The sequence below is a fragment of the Xenopus laevis genome, chromosome 7S (genome assembly GCF_017654675.1).
Source record: "Xenopus laevis strain J_2021 chromosome 7S, Xenopus_laevis_v10.1, whole genome shotgun sequence".
Classification (NCBI taxonomy): domain Eukaryota; kingdom Metazoa; phylum Chordata; class Amphibia; order Anura; family Pipidae; genus Xenopus; species Xenopus laevis.
The window spans coordinates 106,417,350-106,439,728 of record NC_054384.1 but is presented as its reverse complement, the minus strand read 5'-3'; the positions used below and the strand labels follow the sequence as shown (position 1 = coordinate 106,439,728).

General features: G+C 43.3%; 1 protein-coding gene across 2 annotated transcripts in view; it reads right to left on the bottom strand.

Annotated features, from left to right (window-relative positions):
* LOC108705251 (igLON family member 5-like) overlaps positions 1 to 17,697 on the bottom strand; it is a 240,842-nt gene extending 223,145 nt beyond the window's left edge. The window contains exon 1 of one of the 2 annotated variants that reach the window (XM_041571695.1): positions 17,228 to 17,697. In XM_041571695.1, the coding sequence (XP_041427629.1) occupies positions 17,228 to 17,288 (61 nt within the window). In that variant the 5' untranslated portion in view covers positions 17,289 to 17,697. The remainder of the gene's footprint in view (positions 1 to 17,227) is intronic. The other variant, XM_041571694.1, reaches the window with a different exon arrangement.
* Between the last annotated feature and the right edge of the window lie 4,682 nt (positions 17,698 to 22,379).

The window sequence follows — 22,379 nt, the reverse complement described above, 5'->3', positions numbered from 1 at the left end:
ATTCTGTCTTGTAGTTTTTTTTTCTAAATGACACTGTTAACACTGCAAATAATTCACTCTACAATATAAAATGTCATTCCTGAAACAGCAAGTGTATTTAGTTGTAATATTGTGTGTAGGTGTGTATTTTGCCTGGTCATGTGATTTCAGAAAGAGCCAGCACTTTAGGATGGAACTGCTTTCTGGCAGGCTGTTGTTTCTCCTACTCAATGTAACTGAATGTGTCTCAGTGGGACCTGGATTTTACTATTGAGTGCTGTTCTTAGATCTACCAGGCAGCTGTTATCTGTTAGGATGCTACTGTTACCTTCCCATTGTTCTGTTGTTAGGCTGTGGGGGGGGAAGGGGTGTGATATTGCTCCAATTTGCAGTACAGCAGTAAAGAGTGACTGAAGTTTATCAGAGCACAAGTCACATGACTGGGGGCACCTGGGAAACTGACAATATGTCTAGCCCCATGTCAGATTTCAAAATTAAATATAAAAAAATCTGTTTGCTCTTTTGAGAAATGGATTTCAGTGCAGAAGTCGGCTGAAGCAGCACTATTAACTGATGCGTTTTGGGGGGAAAAAATTCCCATGACAGTATCCCTTTAATAATTGGTTTGCTTCCAGAGGGCCCCACTTTAGGGGCACAGCAGTGGCTGCAGAATTACAGGGGGGAATTAGCTAGGAGAGGAACATGCTCATTATAACAACGGCAGTTTATGGCAATTATATCATAAAAAGCAATTAGATGTTAACTAAGGGAGGAATGCAGATTAATTACACGTTTGTTAACTAAGCCGCATGGGGTAATAAGAGTTTTATTTCACAGGCAGTTTAGGGTAAATAGATGTTTATTGCAGGTCCAAGGAGGGGGCAAGTTTGAACTAATTACATGAACATTGCAGGGCAATTACATGTCTATGACGGAAGTAGAGTAGGGTAATTCAGTGCTTATTACAGACTTGGCAATGGGTAAATAAATGGGGAGCACTAATTGGGAATTTGATGCTTCTAAGGATACTGTTATCCCAAACATTTTTTTAAATTTAATGAATCAGTTAGCGTTATGTTTGGTTATGCGTTTAGGTGCGCTTAAACCTGCGTCTCAAACACGCGTCAAACACATGAGAAAAAAGTGTGTGAAAGTCCTTCATTAGTTCCGGGCATTTGATAATATTGTTATATATATAAATATATATATTGTTCACTCTGCCTTGCTAAACCTACTTATATCTCAGTCACTCTGCTAATTAATCCTGTTAAGGGCTCAGGATCCTGCAGTGATGGGTTCATTGGCTTCTCTCATACACATCATAAGGATAGGTGGGACCCCATTTAATAAAGCCAGACCTTAATAATGTTACTTGCATTGACTCTCAGGGTCAAACTGGCACCTTTCTCAGAAAGTAGTATTATTAATATAGCTTGAATCCTTGCATTCTAGATCTAGGATAGCTAGAATCTCAGCTGCCATAAAGCAGGACAGGACTGCTGCTTACAATGGGGATCAGATAGGATCTGTGCAGCCACTGGGACAGAATGTTCTGTTATACAGATAGCTAGAATCTCAGCTGCCATAAAGCAGGGCAGGACTGCTGCTAAGACAGACAGTGCTCCTTTAATACAGAAGCCGAGAGGGGCAAATAGCTGGGCACTAAGCGGAGTTGCTAGTAGACAGGACAGGAGTGGTGCAATAAAGCAATGAAGTGTTAATTATGGGAGCAGCGCAGGGTAATTAGACGCTTATTGCAGGAGCAGTGCAGTGATATTTGATGTACAGAATGTTACTGGATCTGCATGGGGTAATTAAATGCAGGTAAACAGGGGGTGCTGGGATTGGATAAAGAGGCCCAGTGTGGAGGAGCAGTGCAGGGAGAGGCACATTATAAGGCAAGGATAAAATAATAGCATCAGGTTTGTGTCTGGCCCCGGCGCTCAGATATGAAACATTTGGAGAGTTAGCAGAATGCCGCAGCTCCCTCCTCCCTGGAGAAGTGGGGGGAGATGTCTTCCCTACTCATCCGTATTCCCCTCACATCCCTGCAGCTCTGCTGTGCTGCTCCCTCACTCACTGCTCCCGGCCCCTGGCTCAGATCTTCCCTTGCACCATAAGCGGGGCCCTTCCATTACAAGCAAGGGCCCCGGTGCCAACAGAGCAGCCTTAGTATTACACAGAAAAATTCTCAATCGAATCCCATATATTTATATTAGGCTTTTCCCAATCACATATCCATGTGCTAAGTAGAGTAATATCATGACACCCACTGCTGTTAAACTGCAATTCCCAGCAACCAACAACAACCAGGAATTTCGCAACAAATCCATTCACTATATTCCCTTATGATGGGGATAAACATGGTGAATTCTCCTTTATTTAACCAACCCCCAATAATGGAGCCGCTAAACCTGTGGCTAATTGGCTATAGGACAGTCTAAACATTATAATGTTCCGATTGGCCCATGTAGGTCTAACTCTAAACAATGTAATGCTCTAATTGGCTGCAGCTCTAACCACTCAAGCATACTGATTGGCTATAGGTGGGGCTGTGGTGCAGATTCTATTTATAGGGACTGGTCTAGAATTCCAATATTGGACCTTTGAACTCAGGTTGGGAGGTGGAGGGAGCATGAGATAGAATGGAAACAACTGGTCTAAAGTCTCTGAGTCATGGAGCCTAAACATTAAATGCTTTATGACTTAATGACTTCACAATCTGCAGCCATTTCTTGCCGTTCCGCGTTTGGTTCTGGCTAAGTGACTGGTGGGACGAGCAGATGTAGAGCGATATGTGTAGGACTAATAGCAGTGAATGTTCAGGAATTAGCAGCACCGCCCAGACCTGGCAGACAGCACAATGTGGGGCCCATATGTGAGTGCATGGAGAGGGGGTTTCATACACCGAGCTCCAGGCCCCTTCTCTACTTCTCATTTTCTGCCTGGCTGCCTCCCACTGCCCCTGAGATATAAAAGATGCATTTGCAGCACCGAATACCAGCGGAGCTGATAACCTGCACACGTGTCACCAGCCATCATTCTGTGAGCCTGTCACTGCGTGTTCTGATTTACTGGCCCACACATATGCACAAATCATTTATATTGTGACCAGTGGCTTTCATTAGCGTTTGGGGACCAGATGTGCTGCGTTCTACTCCAGCGATGGCCAAAATGTGGTCTGTCCACCAGCTGTTGAATGAAGATAAATTAACCTCACAACGTTCTGGGCACCCCAATAACAAGACTGGGTTGCAGAAACAGCACCCCCAAACCAAAGTCACATTGGGGGATTTTGTAAAAGCTGGAAGTGGTAACCGATGTTGAATTGAGGTTCAAGTGACATTACATCTACTCCGGCCTTCTTTCAGTCCCATCTTCCAAATGGAGACTCTAAAACTACCTTTGGGGCAGCTGCTATGGAGCTGGGGCACTTGTGCTCAATCTGGGGTAACTGCGCTGAAGCTGGGGCAACAGGGGCATTGTACCAACAAGGCGAGTTAAAAAACTCAGGCAACTGAGCAGAACAGGGGCAGCAAAAAGCCACTCCAGGTATCCTGGTTTGAGATCCAAATTTCCAGTTTTTAAACTGGAAATTCAGCTTCACTAGCCTCAGCTCCTGCCTAGAAATGCTCTGATGCTAGGACAACTGTGCTGATGTTGGGGCAACTGTGCTGATGTTGGGGCAACTGTGCTGATGCTGGAACAACTGTGCTGGAACCCACCTACAAAACAGCACTTGTAGGCAAGAAGAATAGGAAAGCTCAAGAAAGCCCAACTGTATTGTACAGACATCACTGCTGAACTTTAGTAGCACAGCTGAACTTTACATCCAGCTGAGAGCTGGCATTACCCCCCCCCCATCCCATTTGCCCCAGTTATCACCAGCCATGTCCCCTGATTCACCCAAAATGTTGTCCATTTTCTAGAAAGACCTGACCTTTTTAGGGTCCATGATTAAGAACTGTCCCAACTATTAGGGACCATTAGAAGGTATGTACTAGGGAGAGAGATCTTTGGGAATAGATTACCAATTCAGGTATAGTAGGGAAAGAACCCATAGAACCAAAAGAGCATTTGTGCTTTTTATTAACCAATAATAGGGTCAGACTGGCCTATTGCTGTACCAGAGGATCTTGGGGTGGACTCGAGCTCCAGACAATTTCCATCAACATATTTTTATTTCCACCAAGGTTTATTTCAAAACCTATACCACGTAGCATGATCTGCATCTAATTAATGCGAGTGTGGGCCCAGGGTATCACTTTCTCTAGACAGTTTAGGAGACCCAGTCAGGTACATTATAGAGCTGAACCTTCATGAGTCTCACCGAGCCAATACTCTTATTATTCAACGTCAACCGGCCCAAAAATTAGCCCTGATTTAGACTTGACATGACAATGATGATCATTAAGTACTAAGCATTTGCTGACCTTGTGTTATTACTGAATAAGGCTCCTCGGGGAGTCTTTAAATAAAGGGTTAATTGTTGGATAAGTGAAGGGTGGTTGCAAGTCCCGTGGGAGTTTCTATTGCTCAGTTATAAGCTAAAGACGCTCCGCCGGTTTCTTTCTACCCACACAGGCAATTATATTTTTGCTTATATATGATCTTTCTGCCCCATTGTAAGACAACACTGTGAGCCCTTGTTGTTTCCTACAAGCAGCACAGATTTTTCTGCATGTGGATCCGTCACCAAATGGCTGCAATCTGTTGTCTGCTGCAACGGCATCACAGGTTTCCATTTAATTAATACGTTAAGTCGCTGAAGTGATAATTACCCTTGTAAAAGCCTCTTCTCTGGAAACGCTAAAAACCACCAATCAATAACCCATATTTAAGTTCACAGAGGACTCACATGAGAAGTCATCAATATCTCTTGGTGCAACCAACTTATAAACCCTGGGACAACTCTGTCCCCCCCCCCAGCCCCCAGTCCCATGATACAGAATAGAAATTTGAGGCCTCGGCTGTAGGTTTCAATTAAAGGCACCAATTATCCTTTTAGTCCCAGTGCTCCGAATTACTGGCCATAGAGGCAGGACTATATTACACTGTGCTACTTATATCCAGGACATCTGGTTTTTACTATGTACTTTAATGTAGCTTTTTAGACCTGTATGTGTTTAAGGCCTTAGTAACTTGCCTAAAATTTATTATCGTAGAACCTTGGGGGGTAATCCTTACTCCATCTCCCTGCTTGCATTCAGGCGTTGTATTAAGGGCCCGAATATAAAAGAGCCTAATAACTTAATCTTGGCAAATTAAAATCTTGATTATCCAGATCGAGCGTCAGTCCAACCACCTTATTGGACTGTGCCGCATTTTGACTACAATGATGTGCCATGTATATCCCAAATGGATGGCTGCATTCATCATGGCACATTTAAACATTCCAGAGCTGCTCTCCAGTAGATGAAAGATGGATATTTACTCAAATCCCAGTCGTAAAGCAGAGCAAGAACCAAGGCATCTCCAGCACCATTCAGCAATATTGAATTTCATTCTCTTGGGCGGCACCAATGGTTAGAGGAGATTGCCCAAATGCATTTTCTATTATTATTAAAGGGATATTGATATTATTCGGCCTATACATTTGCATTTTTTCCTCTTTATATTTATCCATTTACCCTTCCGCCCTGTCCGCAAACATGAAACGCGTCAGTCACATCAGACTCCAGACTGTGATTGGCAAGGATCTCTATTAGTAAAAGTCATGGTAGAGTATGACAAAGACCAGTAAAACCCTCCACTGATCTTTAGCTGTCCATATGTACTCCATTTCTGCACTAAGAGTCATTTACATGAGTGTTACATCACTTCTGCTCAGTTTGCACTCCATTTCTGCACCCACTGACAGAGGGTGCTGAGGGAACCCTAGAGTTACCACCACCTCTTGCTTTGCTCTGTCCTTCTGGTTGTAACTCCTGAAATAATGTTGCAAACCAGCTGCTTAACAGACCTGTTGGGGACCTGACTCCTGTGACACTGCTTAAGGCCAATTGGAATTCTACATCAACTTGCCCCAAGGCCAAAGCGGTGTGGGTTATAGATTTTCCAAGAGTATTAAATGCTTTCTAAATAAAGACCAAATAAGTCTACTGTATTTGAAACGGAATGGAATCCACCAGGAGCAGGTCTCATTGCAGCAAATCTATGTTTTATTCATATCACTAAAGTTCCTCCTGTGAATTGCAGGGACTGCTGGGTAAAACAATGCGATTTATGAGAGTGGAGATATCAAAATACACTAAATGATGTGACTTGTATGATTTCTATTTTCTTTCATTCCTCACTTTTCTTATATCCTTTGGGGGCCGTTCTTGATGCCGGGGAAAGGATGTGCAGCTGTCACTTCAGTGTCACATGTTCTGCGCTTTCTCCTGCAATAACCCCCCCCGCGCGCTCGCGCCTGCACGTTCTATTGATTTCCCTACTGTTTAGTTAGAGTTCTGGCTGAGACAGAATCACAAGCATCAGCACCTTAGGGGCTTCCAGAAACAGGGTCACACAGATTGATATTTCTGCTTCAGAGTAGGGTGCAAAGATCTGTGGAATTGAAGATGTGTTTACAAAGCCTCAGACCGGGGGCCAAGTGAAAGGAACAGGTGCAAAGAGCACTTTGCACCTTGTCCTCCAGGTTGCCCTCTGAGACCCAGCTTTTAGAATTAAAAGCAAAAAGTTGTGCCTATCTCCAAAAATAGAGTTGACTATACCTAGAGTGGGTGATAGGTAGGTGGCACAAATGTGTCCCCTTCCAGAATACCCTGTTGCATGAATAATTTAATGCAGGTGCTGGGGAGACCTTTACTTACCACCTATCCTTTGTTTAATTATATCGACTGGGTAATGCTGGCCTGCTAGGGCACTAGAGGATCTCCTGGTGGGCCTTAGACCCAAGTGGACTCCAGCTTAGCTAGATTTATCCTATGGTTTAATGATAACAACTGGGTAAGGCTGGCCTGCTAGTGCACCAGAGGATCTCCTGGTGGGCCACAGACCCAAGTGGACTCCAGCTTAGCTAGATTTATCCTATGGGGCAATGATAACAACTGGGTAAGGCTGGCCTGCTAGGGCACCAGAGGATCACCTGGTGGGTCTCAGACCAAAGTGGACTCCAGCTTAGCTAGATTTATCCTATGGGGCAATGATAACAACTGGGTAAGGCTGGCCTGCTAGGGCACCAGAGGATCTCCTGGTGCGCCTCAGACCAAAGTGGACTCCAGCTTAGCTAGATTCCCATCCCCATAATAATTGGGTTAAAGAAACCAGAACTGGATCAACATAAGAAAAAAAGCTGCTTAAGGGCCAAGAGCGGCACATAGATCAGGCAGATGCACTATTTAAATGTATGTAGGTAGGTCATGTTTTGGAGAACGTAGAGGTGTTGCTCTGGGACCCCAGTTAAGTAGGAACTGACACTGGCTGGACTACAGAAACTGGTCTACTGACCAGAGAAGATAAAAGAACACAGCATGTCAATTCCCTGTTGGGGGAGATTATCCATGGAATGAGACATGATAGAGTCCTGCAATGGGTTGGGTGGTTTTGGGTACCCACAGTACAGTGAGGTGAATGGACAGGTAGTAGGTAGTTTCTTGCAGTATGAGCATTTTGCTCTAATTTAAGAGTAGCTCCACCCTTGCTTTTGCCCACCCTTGTTTTTGGTGACATCACTCTCTGATTTCAGGACAGACAGCAGGTTGCTTTGTAGGACATAAACCTGTTGATGGATTAATGCAAAGACAGGGTTAAATTTGCAGAGACTACATGCCGAGAGCTTCACCCGGGGACTCATGATTTGATTACGCCGAGCAGTACACGGATTAAAGAGAAGCAACAAAAGCACGCACGTGGAACGTGACAGCCAGACATCACAGGGTTTGCAAAACGCAAGCAGCAAGCGGCAAATTATTAAGGGCAATAATGTGAACACAGTGTGGGATCAACAAGAGCCAATTGCATACATAAATGTAAATATAAGTTATATGAATACGACAGAAGGAAGTAGATTTCTTTCACTTGTGCCTTACCCTAACATTTGCAAAGCATTCTGGGTGCTCAGAGATGGTTTCACTGTTCATCGCAATAATAGGTGGCACAACAGAAAAAGAACACCCAATGGCCACTGGTACGGCTGTCCTTTGTTAAGGAGGAGCCCCAGCATTGGGTCGCATTATTTACGGGTTTTACTACTACAACTACAACTACAACTACATGATTCATTATCCTTCCTACCCTTTGGCAACGGCAGATCTATACGGATGCAGAAGGAATGTGTGTCACTCCCTGGTTTGTCAATGCTGGAAACATTCAATAATCAGAGGCATCAGTTGACCTGATTTTCTTTTGCCTTGGTTGACCAACAGTGATCTATTCGAATACCAGGGAATTAGTCATATGGGGCCCATACATGAAAGGATCATCAGGCAGTAAATGGTAAATGTTGAAGCCAATTGGTCCATGTGTGATGTCCACCTCTGGTGCTCTTCAGATATCGATTGGGAAACTGGAAGTTTGGAAGAGGTTCTTGTCTTACAGGTCTGCACACTTCCACCCCCATGTTATCTGGTCATTTGCTCTGGGGCTGAATGATCAAAGCACCCTGAATTAGTCAACCACTTGGATGGCCAGATCAGGCAATAACCTTTTACTCAACCAGTGTATGGTCAAACTAAGGCTGGTGGCACATTTATTGTTCATGTTTTAGAAGGCTTTGTATTTGCTATGTTCAAAACATAGCATCAAAACTCCTCAACCCACCTTCCTTGATTTAAGTTCCTGGCAAGAAATTCAAAAGAACACCCAACATTTTATGGGATTTCTAATTAGGTTTGTCTATGTGGTTTCTAAACCACAAATCTTGAGCAAAGCTTCAACCCATTGCACGTGCCATAATCCTAAACTACTGTATTGCAAGATCATATCCCTGTATCCATGGCCAGCATTCTAGTGGTGGCCCTACTGTAAAGAACAATGGAATATTTGCAGCTTATTGGTTCATTTATGGGGTCAAAAAGACCCACAAGAATATCTGGTTGGGGCCAATATTGATTGAACTATCTGGAATACCCTACTGTGTCTGTACACATTTAATTTGATCATTTGTTTGATCAAATCAGTCAGATAAGGCCTACCAAAGATCTGTTGCGTCTTCCAGTGTGTGGCCAGTTTATGATTTACTACAAGCATCACAAATATTACATAAATAGGGTATAAATGCACTAAATCCATCATTGTTTGGATTCCCTGAAAAACATTTATTTTAGGGTTTGACTGGGTCATACTAGGCTACCGGGACTGAAAAGAAGAGGCATCTTCTAGGTGTCCGGGGTCCAACCTAGGCCCCATCCATGTTCATGTGATACTTACCTCCTGCTCCTTTGCCACTATCCGGTCTGTGGTGGGGAAGAGGGTATGTTCTGGACGGGGGAACAGGCTGGGTTTCCGGGGCCCACCAGGTTTTTCCCAGTGTCCCTGCAGCCCAGTCCGACACTGATTTTTTTTTTAAAACAATAGGCCAAATTTTACAATTTGAAAGAAATTACAAATTCTTAACAAAAACAAAGCAACTTTTAGTTTTTAAAATCACACAACGTAGGGTTGGATTCAGCTGAACGCTACAGAGCATATTTATTAGAATACAAAAACAAGGCAGAAATAAGTTTCTTGACAATTTTTGATCTATAAAACTAAAAAAAATCATGAAAATTCAGATGACAAAATTTGGCAACTTAAATCTGATACAACTGAATTCAAATTCTATTGTAAATTTGCTAGCAGTCGATTACATTAAAATTCTTTTTTTTAGCGTTTGATCTTAGAAAATAAATCCACCTGCCTTCCGGAATTCAGTTGAATTCAAATCTTAAGTGGCAAATTTCAACCCGAATTCTGGATTCCAGGTACCTCTAATATCCTGAGTTCTATAGCGCCACAGATTCCTGCACTGTGTTTTTTTAAGAATTTAAACAAGACACTTGCGAGATCCCTTCCAGCTCTTTGTATTTGATACAATTTGCAGATTTTTGTCTGATAAATATGCATGTTATAGAGTTTAATCTGTTGGGGATACAAGGTGATGCCTTTCACGGGGTAAAGAGAGAGAGATTGTGTATTTATCAGTGGAAAAATAAAATACATTTTATTCAGCAAATTGTGATGGGGGGGGATAAACAATTCAATAGAAATAAAGGATACCTGGGGAAAAAAATCCTATTTGTCAGTTTAGGTTTTGATGAATCTTCCCCTTGACAGCCGTGGGGACGGTCCAGGGACACAAGCCCTGTCACCTCTATAGCCGAGCAGCTTTGTAAATCATATGATTAAGCACAACACTCCCCTCTGAGTGAGCGAGTGAGGACATGAATAATAAAAACCTCATCTGCAGGAAACCGCGCTCTAAACAGGTCACTAGCAGATGTGCGTCTCTCCCAGGAGACAATCTCGTGGGGCCTTAGCCCCCATGGTCTGGCACATGGTGCTGGGCTAATGGAAGGCTTTGATTGCAACTTAATAGCAGGTTCTTATAAGACACAGGAAAAAATAATACTCCCATTGGCCCTCAGCTTCAGGAGGGGCCCCACAGGCAGCCAGCAAATGGCCCTAGCCAAGGTCCTTTGGTCCTTCATCCTGCCCCTGGGTACATCTAAACTAAAAGAAAACCATATCCATAGCCAGATATATGGGTTATACAGGGAATTCTGAGTATCACTCATGTATTATAAGGGATAATGTACCCCCTACTGTAAATGATAAGGATATTAGAAGTCACTGAGGGGTTGTTCTGTGACCATATAAAGGCACAAGGCTGCAGGCTGAGTTATACAGGGAACTCTGAGTATCACTCATGTATTATAAGGATAATGTACCCCCTACTGTAAATGATAAGGATATTAGAAGTCACTGAGGGGTTGTTCTGTGACCATATAAAGGCACAAGGCTGCAGGCTGAGTTATACAGGGAACTCTGAGTATCACTCATGTATTATAAGGGATAATGTACCCCCTACTGTAAATGATAAGGATATTAGAAGTCACTGAGGGTTGTTCTGTGACCATATAAAGGCACAAGGCTGCAGGCTGATGTTATACAGGAACTCTGAGTATCACTCATGATTATAAGGGATAATTACCCCCTACTGTAAATGATAAGGATATTAGAAGTCCTGAAGGGGTTTTCTGTGACCATATAAAGGCACCAAGCTGCAGGCTGAGTTATACAGGGAACTCTGAGTATCACTCATGTATTATAAGGGATAATGTACCCCCTACTGTAAATGATAAGGATATTAGAAGTCACTGAGGGTTGTTCTGTGACCATATAAAGGCACAAGGCTGCAGGCTGAGTTATACAGGGAACTCTGAGTATCACTCATGTATTATAAGGGATAATGTACCCCCTACTGTAAATGATAAGGATATTAGAAGTCACTGAGGGGGTTCTATGGCCATATAAAGGCACAAGGCTGCAGGCTGAGTTATACAGGGAACTCTGAGTATCACTCATGTATTATAAGGGATAATGTACCCCCTACTGTAAATGATAAGGATATTAGAAGTCACTGAGAGGTTCCATAGACCATATAAAGACACAAGGCTTCCTAACGTCCTAATATTTTAAAATGGGATTCATTACTTTTTATAATTTCAGAAGCACCAATTAGAAATGATAACAAAACAAAGTAACATTGATAACATTATATTGTATAGGATATGCTTTCACACTTTTACAGGAAATACTATTATATATACAGAAATGGGACCTGTTATCCAGGATGCTCGGGACCTGGGGTTTTAAACTGCCGTTTCACTAGGCAGGAATAGATGAAGCATTTTGGCATTTTTACCAATGACATTTTCTTGTCAGCACTCCCTTTGGCTGTTGGGGCCCAAGTTAAGTCCCCACCCTAAAACCAGCTCTGCAAGGAGGATCAGTGGACATGACAAAGCCAAGCAGATCCAACTCCATCATGAAACAGTAATATCAGCCCCAGGGACATTCCTGAACAGTGTTGCTCCCCGTGCTATTAGGCAGCAGAATTCAGTAAGCAGCTTGATAAATACCAGTAAGAGAGCAATTACCCGGATGAGACTATTGGCATTTAGTTACGTCACCTGGGAAATGGAAAGTGCTGACCCTTTTATCAGCCGGGAGACGTCCCTCAGTGATCTCAAATGTTACATGTACGTCAGGAAAAAAAAATACCAAGGCAGGAGAATTCCCCCACTGTGGAGAACAATGTGATTTGCATTTTTTTAAGCAGTGCAAATAAATTTTTAAGTTTTGCAGTTCCTTTAAGATCAGGAGTATGAGACACAGTGTAAATAGGCCTGAGTAATAACAGTAGGAATATGCAGTGGGGGGGGATTGTGAAAGGGACTAATTCATATTCCTCTAAGTCTCCCAGCCCACTCCTTCCCTGTATTTTGAGCTTTTCCTTCTCTATTCCAGTGAGATCCAATTCTCTCTTATCACTTTCCTGATTGGTGGAGTTACTAGAGTAGTTACTAGAGTGTACAATATTAGTTATGACTGATAAGATGGGATTGTGATGGGGAGGAACCATTATTTTATGAAATATACCCGAAATGTGTCTGCTCCCTCCATGGTATTGTGTGCCTGCCCATTCCTATAATGGAAGTTCTCCTGTCTATAGGGTGTGTTTCATTACTATGTATTGTACCTACTGTTTCTACAATGTCTGCTCCCTCTTTGTATTTAGTATCCTCCTCTCAAGAGAGTCTGCTGTCTCTCTATAGTGTGTACCCCTCTTCTGTACAGCGTCTGCTGCCTCTCTATAGTGTGTACCCCTCTTCTGTACAGTGTCTGCTGCCTCTCTATAGTGTGTACCCCTCTTCTGTACAGTGTCTGCTGCCTCTCTATAGTGTGTACCCCCTCTTCTGCTGTCTACAGGTGCTCTGCTGCCTCTCTATAGTGTGTACCCCCTCTTCTCTGCCAGCTCTGGCTACGCCCTCTATAGTGTGTACCCCTCTTCTGTACAGTGTCTGCTGCCTCTCTATAGTGTGTAACTCTCTTCTCTGCAGTGTCTGCTGCCTCTCTATAGTGTGTACCCCTCTTCTGTACAGTGTCTGCTGCCTCTCTATAGTGTGTACCCCTCTTCTGTACAGCGTCTGCTGTCCCTCTATAGTGTGTACCCCTCTTCTCTGTGTCTGCTGCCTCTCCATAGTGTGTACCCCTATTCTCTGTGTCTGCTGCCTCTCTATAGTGTGTACCCCTCTTCTGTACAGTGTCTGCTGTCTCTCTATAGTGTGTACCCCTCTTCTCTACAGTGTCTCTGCTCCAGTGTGTACCTTTCTCGCTTGCTCCCTCTATAGTGTGTACCCCTTCTCTTCGTGTCTGCTGCCTCTCTATAGTGTGTCTCCTCTGCAGTGTGCTTCCCCTACCTTCTTTTACAGTGTCTGCTGCCTCTCTATTGTGTGTACCCCTCCTCTATGCTGTCTGCTGCTCTTTTTGGTTGTGTACCCCTCCTCTGCAATATCAGCTGTCCCTCTACAGTTTATACATTTCTTCCCTACAGTGTCTGTTTGCCCTTTGTAATGTGTACCCCTCCTCTCTACAGTGTCTGCTGAGCCTCTATATTGTCAACAGCTTCTTTTTTTTTGCTTTGCACCTCCATTTTTATACTATGCACCCCAATACTGTGCACTGTTCCCTAACCCTTCTGATCCTGATTCTAGTCTATATTACAGGCACCTACGCTGGCACCTTGTTGTCAGACTCAAGGCAAATAATTAGTGTGAGATGGAAGGTGCTTGAGCCTGTGAACCTTCTTGTTCTGTGCTTGTACTTCAGCTGACAAACTGATCATTCGACTTGTTGTGTCTTCCCATGGCTAATACTCGTCATTACTGCAGCCCCACTGGCTACGAGTTATAGACAAACAGCAGGCGGCCAGGCCGTGCCAGACACTCACTGCTGATGGGCATGGAGGAGACAGTGGGCTTTAAACATGAATAAAGCTAAATGAAATAATAGAACCATAAAAAAGACAAAATTAAAAAAAAAAACAGCAACAATACTGTATGTTGGGAACCCAGAGGAGACCCTTACAAAAGAGCATTCTTTAATAGCAAGTAACCATAGATAATACCAACGGTTGTCAGTTTTTTTTCATGTGCCTCCTTGGAAGTCCAGCCTTTGGCCAGTGCCCTCCTTAGTTCATAACAAAATCACTGAAATAGGAAATTATCATATTATATACAATATAGTCCCAAGAATGACCAGGACAACAACCCAACATCTCACCCAAACTGACCTTCAAGCTGGGCATTCAGGTGCATCTACCAGAGCAAATACTCATTCTGCCCAAAAATTAACCTTCAGGCTAGGTCTCGCTGCCATGCTGACCGATGGCACTAGCAGTCACCAATACTGGTCATAACCTTCATCATCAGCATCATCATCATCAATATCATCATCAGTATGAGAGGAGACCAAGATAGGTCACAACGTTCCAGATTTTCAGCAATGCCCCCCAACAATCTCGAATATGTCCACTTATGCCCAGCCACAATCCCGATTCCATTCCAACTCCAGTTAGTTCCACTCCATCAATCAGGACTCTTCTGCCTAAATGAGTCAGTTGGGGGGTACTTGAGGGGGAGTTGTAGTAATTTAAACTCTGTACAAAGTCCTTCTGCTCTGAGTATTACTGATATATTATTAGTAGTTTATTATTATTATTATTAGTTATTATTATTATTATTGCATTGTCTTCATTCCCATCACATGTGGCCCAGGTGCAGTTGCATCCCCTGCACAACCCATAGTTACCCCCCTTCTTAGACTGTAAGCTCTATGGGGCAAGGACCTCCTTCCCACCATATCTCTTACCACATAGCACTTAAGTTCCTTGTCCTGATATGATTCTATATTTATTATGTGATTTGTCTTCCCTGTGTATACTTTTTTATATATATTGTACTTTTATGCACTGTAAAGCGCTGCGGCTCCTTAACAGCGCTTTACAAATAAAGTTATACATACATACATACTGGGGCTCATTTATCAACACTGGGCAAATTTGCCTATGGGCAGTAACCCATGGCAACCAATCAGATTGCTGCATGCATTGTACTGCTTGCAGCTGGCTTTAAAAAGGTGATCACCGATTGGTTGCTATAAGTAAATGCCCATGGGCAAATTTGCCCAGTATTGATAAATGAGCCCCACTGTCTTAGAGAACTTATTAGGCCCAGGGATCCATTAGTAACATGTAAACAGAATGTGAAATATAGCCATGTGATTAGTGATGGGTGAATTTATTTGCCCGACATGGATTTGCGGTGAATTTCTGCATTTCGCCACCTAAGAATGTTTTTGCGAAACTGCGGCAAAAATTCGCTGGCGAAATATTTGTCATGAAAAAAAAAAAGGGTCTTGCGTCAAAATTATTCGGACGCCCATTGACTTTAATTAATTTGGACAAAATATTCAAGTGTATATATGTCTCTCGTGTAAAAATTGTCACGCATCAAAATAATTTTGCTGCCAATTGGGATCAATGCATTTTGCGAATTCTTCGCCCCTTCGTGAATTTTTTTGCCGTTTCGCAAAAGAGAAACGCGACAGATTCGCCCATCACTACACGTGATAGAGCACCCATATGAAGTCAAAACTTCCCTATGAGCAAAAAACTTTGCAATGCACATGGAGGCGCTGGAAGTCTGGGAAAGACAATATGGCAAATCATGATGATTAATTCACAATTTAACAGAACCCAGTGGTGGATCCTCAGACCTCCCCTCTCCTATACATACAGTGCTACAACCAACAATTGTTACGTAGAGATTAACCCTTTAACACACTAAAAAGAGGGGGCATTGGTTAATAACTCTATGGCGCCCTCTGCCAGCAAAGAAAAATATCTATTCTTATGTACCATTCTTCCCTATACCCACTACAGGGTAAATACCCGTAGTGGATATAGATTATACCCGATCAGCTACATTTTACCCTACTATCTTGATCATCATCTCACCCAACTTTACTCCACTTTTCCTACCTACAAATTTTACTCTGTATGAATTCTCTTCCTCTGTGGGATCTTGGGTGGTCAACTCTGATTTTGAGCCCCTAAAGACAAGGGCAGGGTTAGAAAATGGTTTAGGGTTACCAAGCAATGAAAGCAACATAACATACCAACACTGTTCTGTCTATACATTGGTCCACACACTCATCATTCCAATAGACATATCCGTCCTGGATACACGGGGATCAAGACATCAGTGTTAGATGTAGAATTTGGGGTTGAATGCAGATGCCAAGGGCTCACTCCCCTATACATACACCAGCCATTAAGGCTCCTGGCACCCAGTTGTCTCACTGTAGAACAGATGCCAGACACAGCAGGTTCAATACACAGCCGCATGCACAGAATTTGGCTCAAACCACCCACCGTCTCCATCTCCGGGATCAAAGGTCAGCACAGACCCTCCATCTATCATACTCAATAGATTCACCTTATTGATCCATCATTTTAATCCACAGAATGATTTGCTGCTCGTCTTGTTAGCCATGAGACCACCATTAATATCCCCGCAGGGCCGTCCCAAAAGAATAAGTAAAGGGTAAACAAGGTGTCAAGATACATCAGGGGGGTGGTGGAAAAAGAGATGTCACTATGTCAGAGTAAAGACCCCCACCCTCCCCTGCATCTTCCTAAATGAATTCATTCCAAATGCAAGTGCAGAGATGATCTGGAGATCTCCCAAAGGCTTTGCGCTGAAGCCCCCTAAAGACTTCATTAGAGGTCTGTACCAATCACGGAATGTAGGTAATTTTGCCATGATTTGCCCTGGATTCCACTGCATCATTCAGACATTCTCCTGTACAAATGAACTCCCCCCCCCCCAACGAATCAAGTGTCAGGAGGCCATTTATTTGTCAGTGTTGACTCTAAACTTGGTCTTCCTAAAACATCATTAATAGAAATAATAGGAAAGGGAGGCAGGTCCATTCGGGGGTCTTGCCTGCGATGGGCCAACTTTTTAAATCCCCCATCACAGATCTGCAGTATGTTTTAGGAAAGCTAACTTTTAACCCAATAAATGCTGCATACCACTCTACACCCCCTCCCCTGATCAGAGGGGGTCTGGAGTCGAGCTGCCCTCCCCAACCCCTAGAATAACAGGAGATACTCATGGGTACCAGGCAATACATGGGCAGGTTGGACTAAACCCCAACAGCAGTCACTTGTAATAATAATAATAATAAAACCCAGTACCTTGTGCTAGTATCACGATGCCCAGGCTGGCCAGGTTCACCCTCTCTAGTGGTGCCTTCATTTTGATGTTTTCCTTCTCGGTCTCTGGCTGTCCTTCTTCTGCTCCTTGCTTGATTCTTCCTCTTCTTCACTCAGCGTTCCTCTCTCCTCCTTAACCCCTTCCCCCCTCCCTCCCTCCTTGCTGTGTCCCCCCTTCACTCTCTCTCTCTCAGCAATGGGAAGCAAGGGATGGAGAAGAGTGAAGCATCCAGTCATATATGGGGAATGGGAATCTCTAGCAACACCCCTTCTTGCTTCTCTCTCTCACTCTCTCCTTCTCTCTCTCCTTCTCTCTCTACCTCTTCTGATTTTTTCTATCTCTTCTCAGCCCCCCTCCTCTTGCTCCCCTTTCACCCCCCTTTAACACACGCACACAAACAGACACACACACACTTCCCTCGCCTTCTGCAGACCATATGGGGCTTCTGACAGATGGGCTGTGATTGGCATCAGTTGGGGGCCAATCAGAACTGCTGCTGGGTAGGGGCTTGTCTTTCAAATGACAGGCTGGGGAGCCAATGAGAGGGGTGTGGAGGAATTGGTTGGAAGGGGATGCATGGCTTGGTGGGCTCACTGATGCTCTTGCCTGATTTATCCAGGAGGAGATTGTTACTGCAGCAGTGCTATCTGTGCTCTCGAGCTCTCCCCCCTCCCCATCTCTCTCTCCCTCTCCTCACTTAATCTCTGACTCCCTCCTGTGCCTGCTGATAGGATGGAAACAAATTTTGGACAGAGTGAGAGCTGAACAATTTGCTTAACCCTCTGGCTGCTGATAAGGTCATGAGCTTTTGGTACCCAACGTAATAGAGAGAAGCAGCCTTAGCTGGAGAGGAGGGAACGTTCCATTCAACACTGATCTGAGCACCTCTGTACCAGGCAGCAAACATTAAAGGAGCAGGACATTTCATAAGTAACAAAAAGTAATTGGAAATGCAAATGCAATTTAAATTAAAAATTACAAGTGATTTAAAATGTAAACTTAATTTAACATTTTAACGGTGAAATGTCATTACATTAATAGGAATTAAAACTAAATTGAAGGATTAGAAGTAACTCATTTCACTGTGCTGTGACATTTACAGATACATTAGGAAAAGTTTACCACATGGAAAATAAAAAAATATACAGTATAGTCCCTTCCAGTTTAAATGGCAGGGGGGCAGGCTATGGGATAGCAGGTATAGTAGGGAGAGATGTACCTATAGTAACTGCATAATAGTCTCTGGGAAGGGAGTGTGACTGTGGGATAGCAGGTATAGTAGGGAGAGATGGTGCCTATAGTAACAGTGGATATTAGTCTCTGGGAAGGGAGTGTGACTGTGGGATAGCAGGTATAGTAGGGAGAGATGGTGCCTATAGTAACAGTGGATAATAGTCTCTGGGAAGGGAGTGTGACTGTGGGATAGCAGGTATAGTAGGGAGAGATGGTGTCTATAGTAACAGTGGATAATAGTCTCTGGGAAGGGAGTGTGACTGTGGGATAGCAGGTATAGTAGGGAGAGATGGTGCTATAGTAACAGTGGATAATAGTCTCTGGGAAGGGAGTGTGACTGTGGGATAGCAGGTATAGTAGGGAGAGATGGTACTATAGTAACGTGGCATAATAGTCTCTGGGAAGGGAGTGTGACTGTGGATAGCAGTATAGTAGGGAGAGATGGTGCCTATAGTAACAGTGGATAATAGTCTCTGGGAAGGGAGTGTGATGTGGGATAGCAGGTATAGTAGGGAGAGATGGTGTCTATAGTAACAGTGGATAATAGTCTCTGGGAAGGGAGTGTGACTGTAGGATAGCAGGTATAGTAGGGAGAGAATGGTGACCTATAGTAACATGATAATAGTCTCTGGGAAGGGAGTGTGCTGTGGATAGTAGGTATAGTAGGGAGAGATGGTGCCTATAGTAACAGTGGATAATAGTCATCTGGGAAGGGAGTGTGACTGTGGGATAGCAGGTATAGTAGGGAGAGATGGTGCTATAGTAACAGTGGATAATAGTCTCTGGGAAGGGAGTGTAACTGTGGGATAGAAGGTATAGTAGGGAGAGATGGTGTCTATAGTAACAGTGGATAATAGTCTCTGGGAAGGGACTGTGGGATAGCAGGTATAGTAGGGAGAGATGGTGCTATAGTAACAGTGGATAATAGTCTCTGGGAAGGGAATGTGACTGTGGATAGCAGGTTATAGTAGGGAGAGATGGTGCCTATAGTAACAGTGGATAATAGTCTCTGGGAAGGGAGTGTGACTGTGGGATAGCAGGTATAGTAGGGAGAGATGGTGCCTATAGTAACAGTGGATAATAGTCTCTGGGAAGGGAGTGTGACTGTGGGATAGCAGGTATAGTAGGGAGAGATGGTGCTATAGTAACAGTGGATAATAGTCTCTGGGAAGGGAGTGTGACTGTGGGATAGCAGGTATAGTAGGGAGAGATGGTGCCTATAGTAACAGTGGATAATAGTCTCTGGGAAGGGAATGTGACTGTGGGATAGCAGGTATAGTAGGGAGAGATGGTGCCTATACATAAACACATATATGTTTATATTGGATCCCAGATATTCTTTAGGCTTTACTGTTTCTTTAATTAGTTGTATTTTTATAGGGTATCTTAGCAATGCACATGAGCCATGACTTTCACTCAACCTATGAGCATTACTTTCAGCCTATAAATGCAGTGGTTAAATCCCAGTGTTTCCCAGGCACCGCACATATGTGTGTTTTTATATGCATTAAAAATGAATTTTTAATAACAAAAGCCATTTTTGCTTTCTTAATATGCATTCAAATTGTTTTTATTAATATCGAAGAGTGTTTACACAGAGCACTTTGAGCTCTTGGTTAAAGCACACTGAATAGTCCCAGTCTTGGCCAGGAGGGGGGGAGTCAACATAAAGGGCAACTACAGTTTGATTTTTTTTTTCCCTTTTAGCTAATGAGAACTGAACATATAATTTTTTTTTTCCTTTTGGTTTAGTCTGTAGTTTTATTCTCCATTGTTCTTTTACTGACTGGCTTTGGTCTTCCTTGTCACCTGCCAGTCGACTATACTGTATATGTCCATATCTGGTCAGGCAGTTTGGTTACTGAAAATGGAGAAACAGAATGGTTTGGCAAGTTGATTGGAGACCTTGAAGACCAAGATCCTGAGGTTGGTTTACAAAGACATATATCAGCAGAGTCTTACAATGTGCCCATACAAGAACAGATAACTGCTGCCCTCTGCTCCTGACTTCATAACTAAGCCTATGTATAGGGCCAAAACCATTCTCCTTCCCAATAAATATAGCCGGGGTATTGCTAGAACATGTAGGGTAACTCCACCAGCCTTTCTTTCTTACGAGATAACTATAAGTAATAACCAATAAATAGCGTCGTCAAAAGTCGGCTACAGGTAAACCCAGAGTGTTGGCCTACACATCACTAGTCCCAGTTGACAATAGCTCCATGATACCCCAGAAGCAATAGGTGCACTTGCACACGTATCTACAGATAAGTCAGGGTGGGCCCAAAGGCACCTAGTGTAATACAGAAGTGCAAGGAGCGTGTTTGGGTACATTTTAAAGGAGTAATTAACGCCCACAATAAGAAAAGACTCTACTTACTACCCTAGGTAGTCTCCCCAACCTGATTCACAAACTGGATAATTAGTTACCCCCTGAAAGTGAAGAATATTCATGTATCAGTGCAGAGTAAGAGCAGCAGAGATCATTGGCGCCATCTTCCAGACCTCCAGTATTCTTCAGGTCCTCTTCCCTTCGACAATTTCCAGAACAGTGCTCACAGAAGAATACGAAGATCCGGAAGGTGGCGCCCATGAGCTCCGCTGCGCTTACTCTGCACCGATACGTGAGCAAACTCTTAGGGGCACTTTCAGGGGCTATCAAGCTATGAGGGGGAAGCAGGGAGGGGTCTTTTCTTATTGTAGAGGTTTATTCCTCCTTTAAAAATGTGCCAAAACATGTTCTTTGCACTTCTGTATTACGCTAGGTACCATTTGGTCCACCCTGACTTATCTGTAGATACGTGTGCAAGTGCGCCTATTGTTGCTGTGGTTACTGATATGTGAGCAAACTGTTAGAGGCAATTTCAGGGGTAATGGGCTATATGGGGGGGAGCAGGAAGGGGACAACCTAGGGTAGTAGTTAGGGGATTTTCTTATTTGGGGGCTTAGTTTTCCATTAATGTAATGTGGACTTATAGTTGCAGAGATGAATATCTAGCCATTTAAAGGATTTTCAGGTGTGGAAGTATCAGAACAGGTGACCTCTGGGAAATGCAGTAAACCAGGGGCCACATCCATCAGAAATGGCAAACTCTCAGCATCTCTAAATGGCATTCAACTATACCTCCCAGGTGTTATGATATCTCCTGGTGGTGCAATATCTCCAGGTGGTACAATAACTCCAGGTGGTTCAATATCTCCAGATGGTACAATATCTCCAGGTGGTACAATATCTCCAGGTGATACAATAACTCCAGGTGGTACAATATCTCTAGGTGGTACAATAACTACAGATGCTACAATAACTCCGGGTGGCACAATATCTCCTGGTGGTACAATAACTCCAAGTGGTACAATAACTACAGATGCTACAATAACTTCGGATGGCACAATATCTCCTGGTGGTACAATAACTCCAATTGGTACAATATCTCTAGGTGGTACAATAACTCCAAGTGGTACAATATCTCTAGGTGGTACAATAACTCCAAGTGGTACAATATCTCCAGGTGGTACAATATCTCCAGGTGGTACAATGTCCATGCTTTTAGCAAACATGCTAAGATTGAGGTCTGTTTAATGACGGTCTCTCTGACTCCCTTTATTACAGTAATATTTGACCTAATTGACGGCTAATTAATTCATTAAAACCACGTTTGCATTGTGGAGCTTACACCAGTACTTAATCTGGGTCCCACTAGACAAATGTTCACAAAGCCAGGCTTAGACACCCTCAAAGTCAGATGTAGTGAGGCATCTGGCACATATAAATATAGACACACCCCTTTTCCTGCTCAAATGAATAGTGTGGTGTGTAAAATAATAGCACCAGGTGCATCAAAAGAACTGGGTTACACTTGGTACCCTCAGAATTTAATTGGTTATAAGGTTTAACACTAG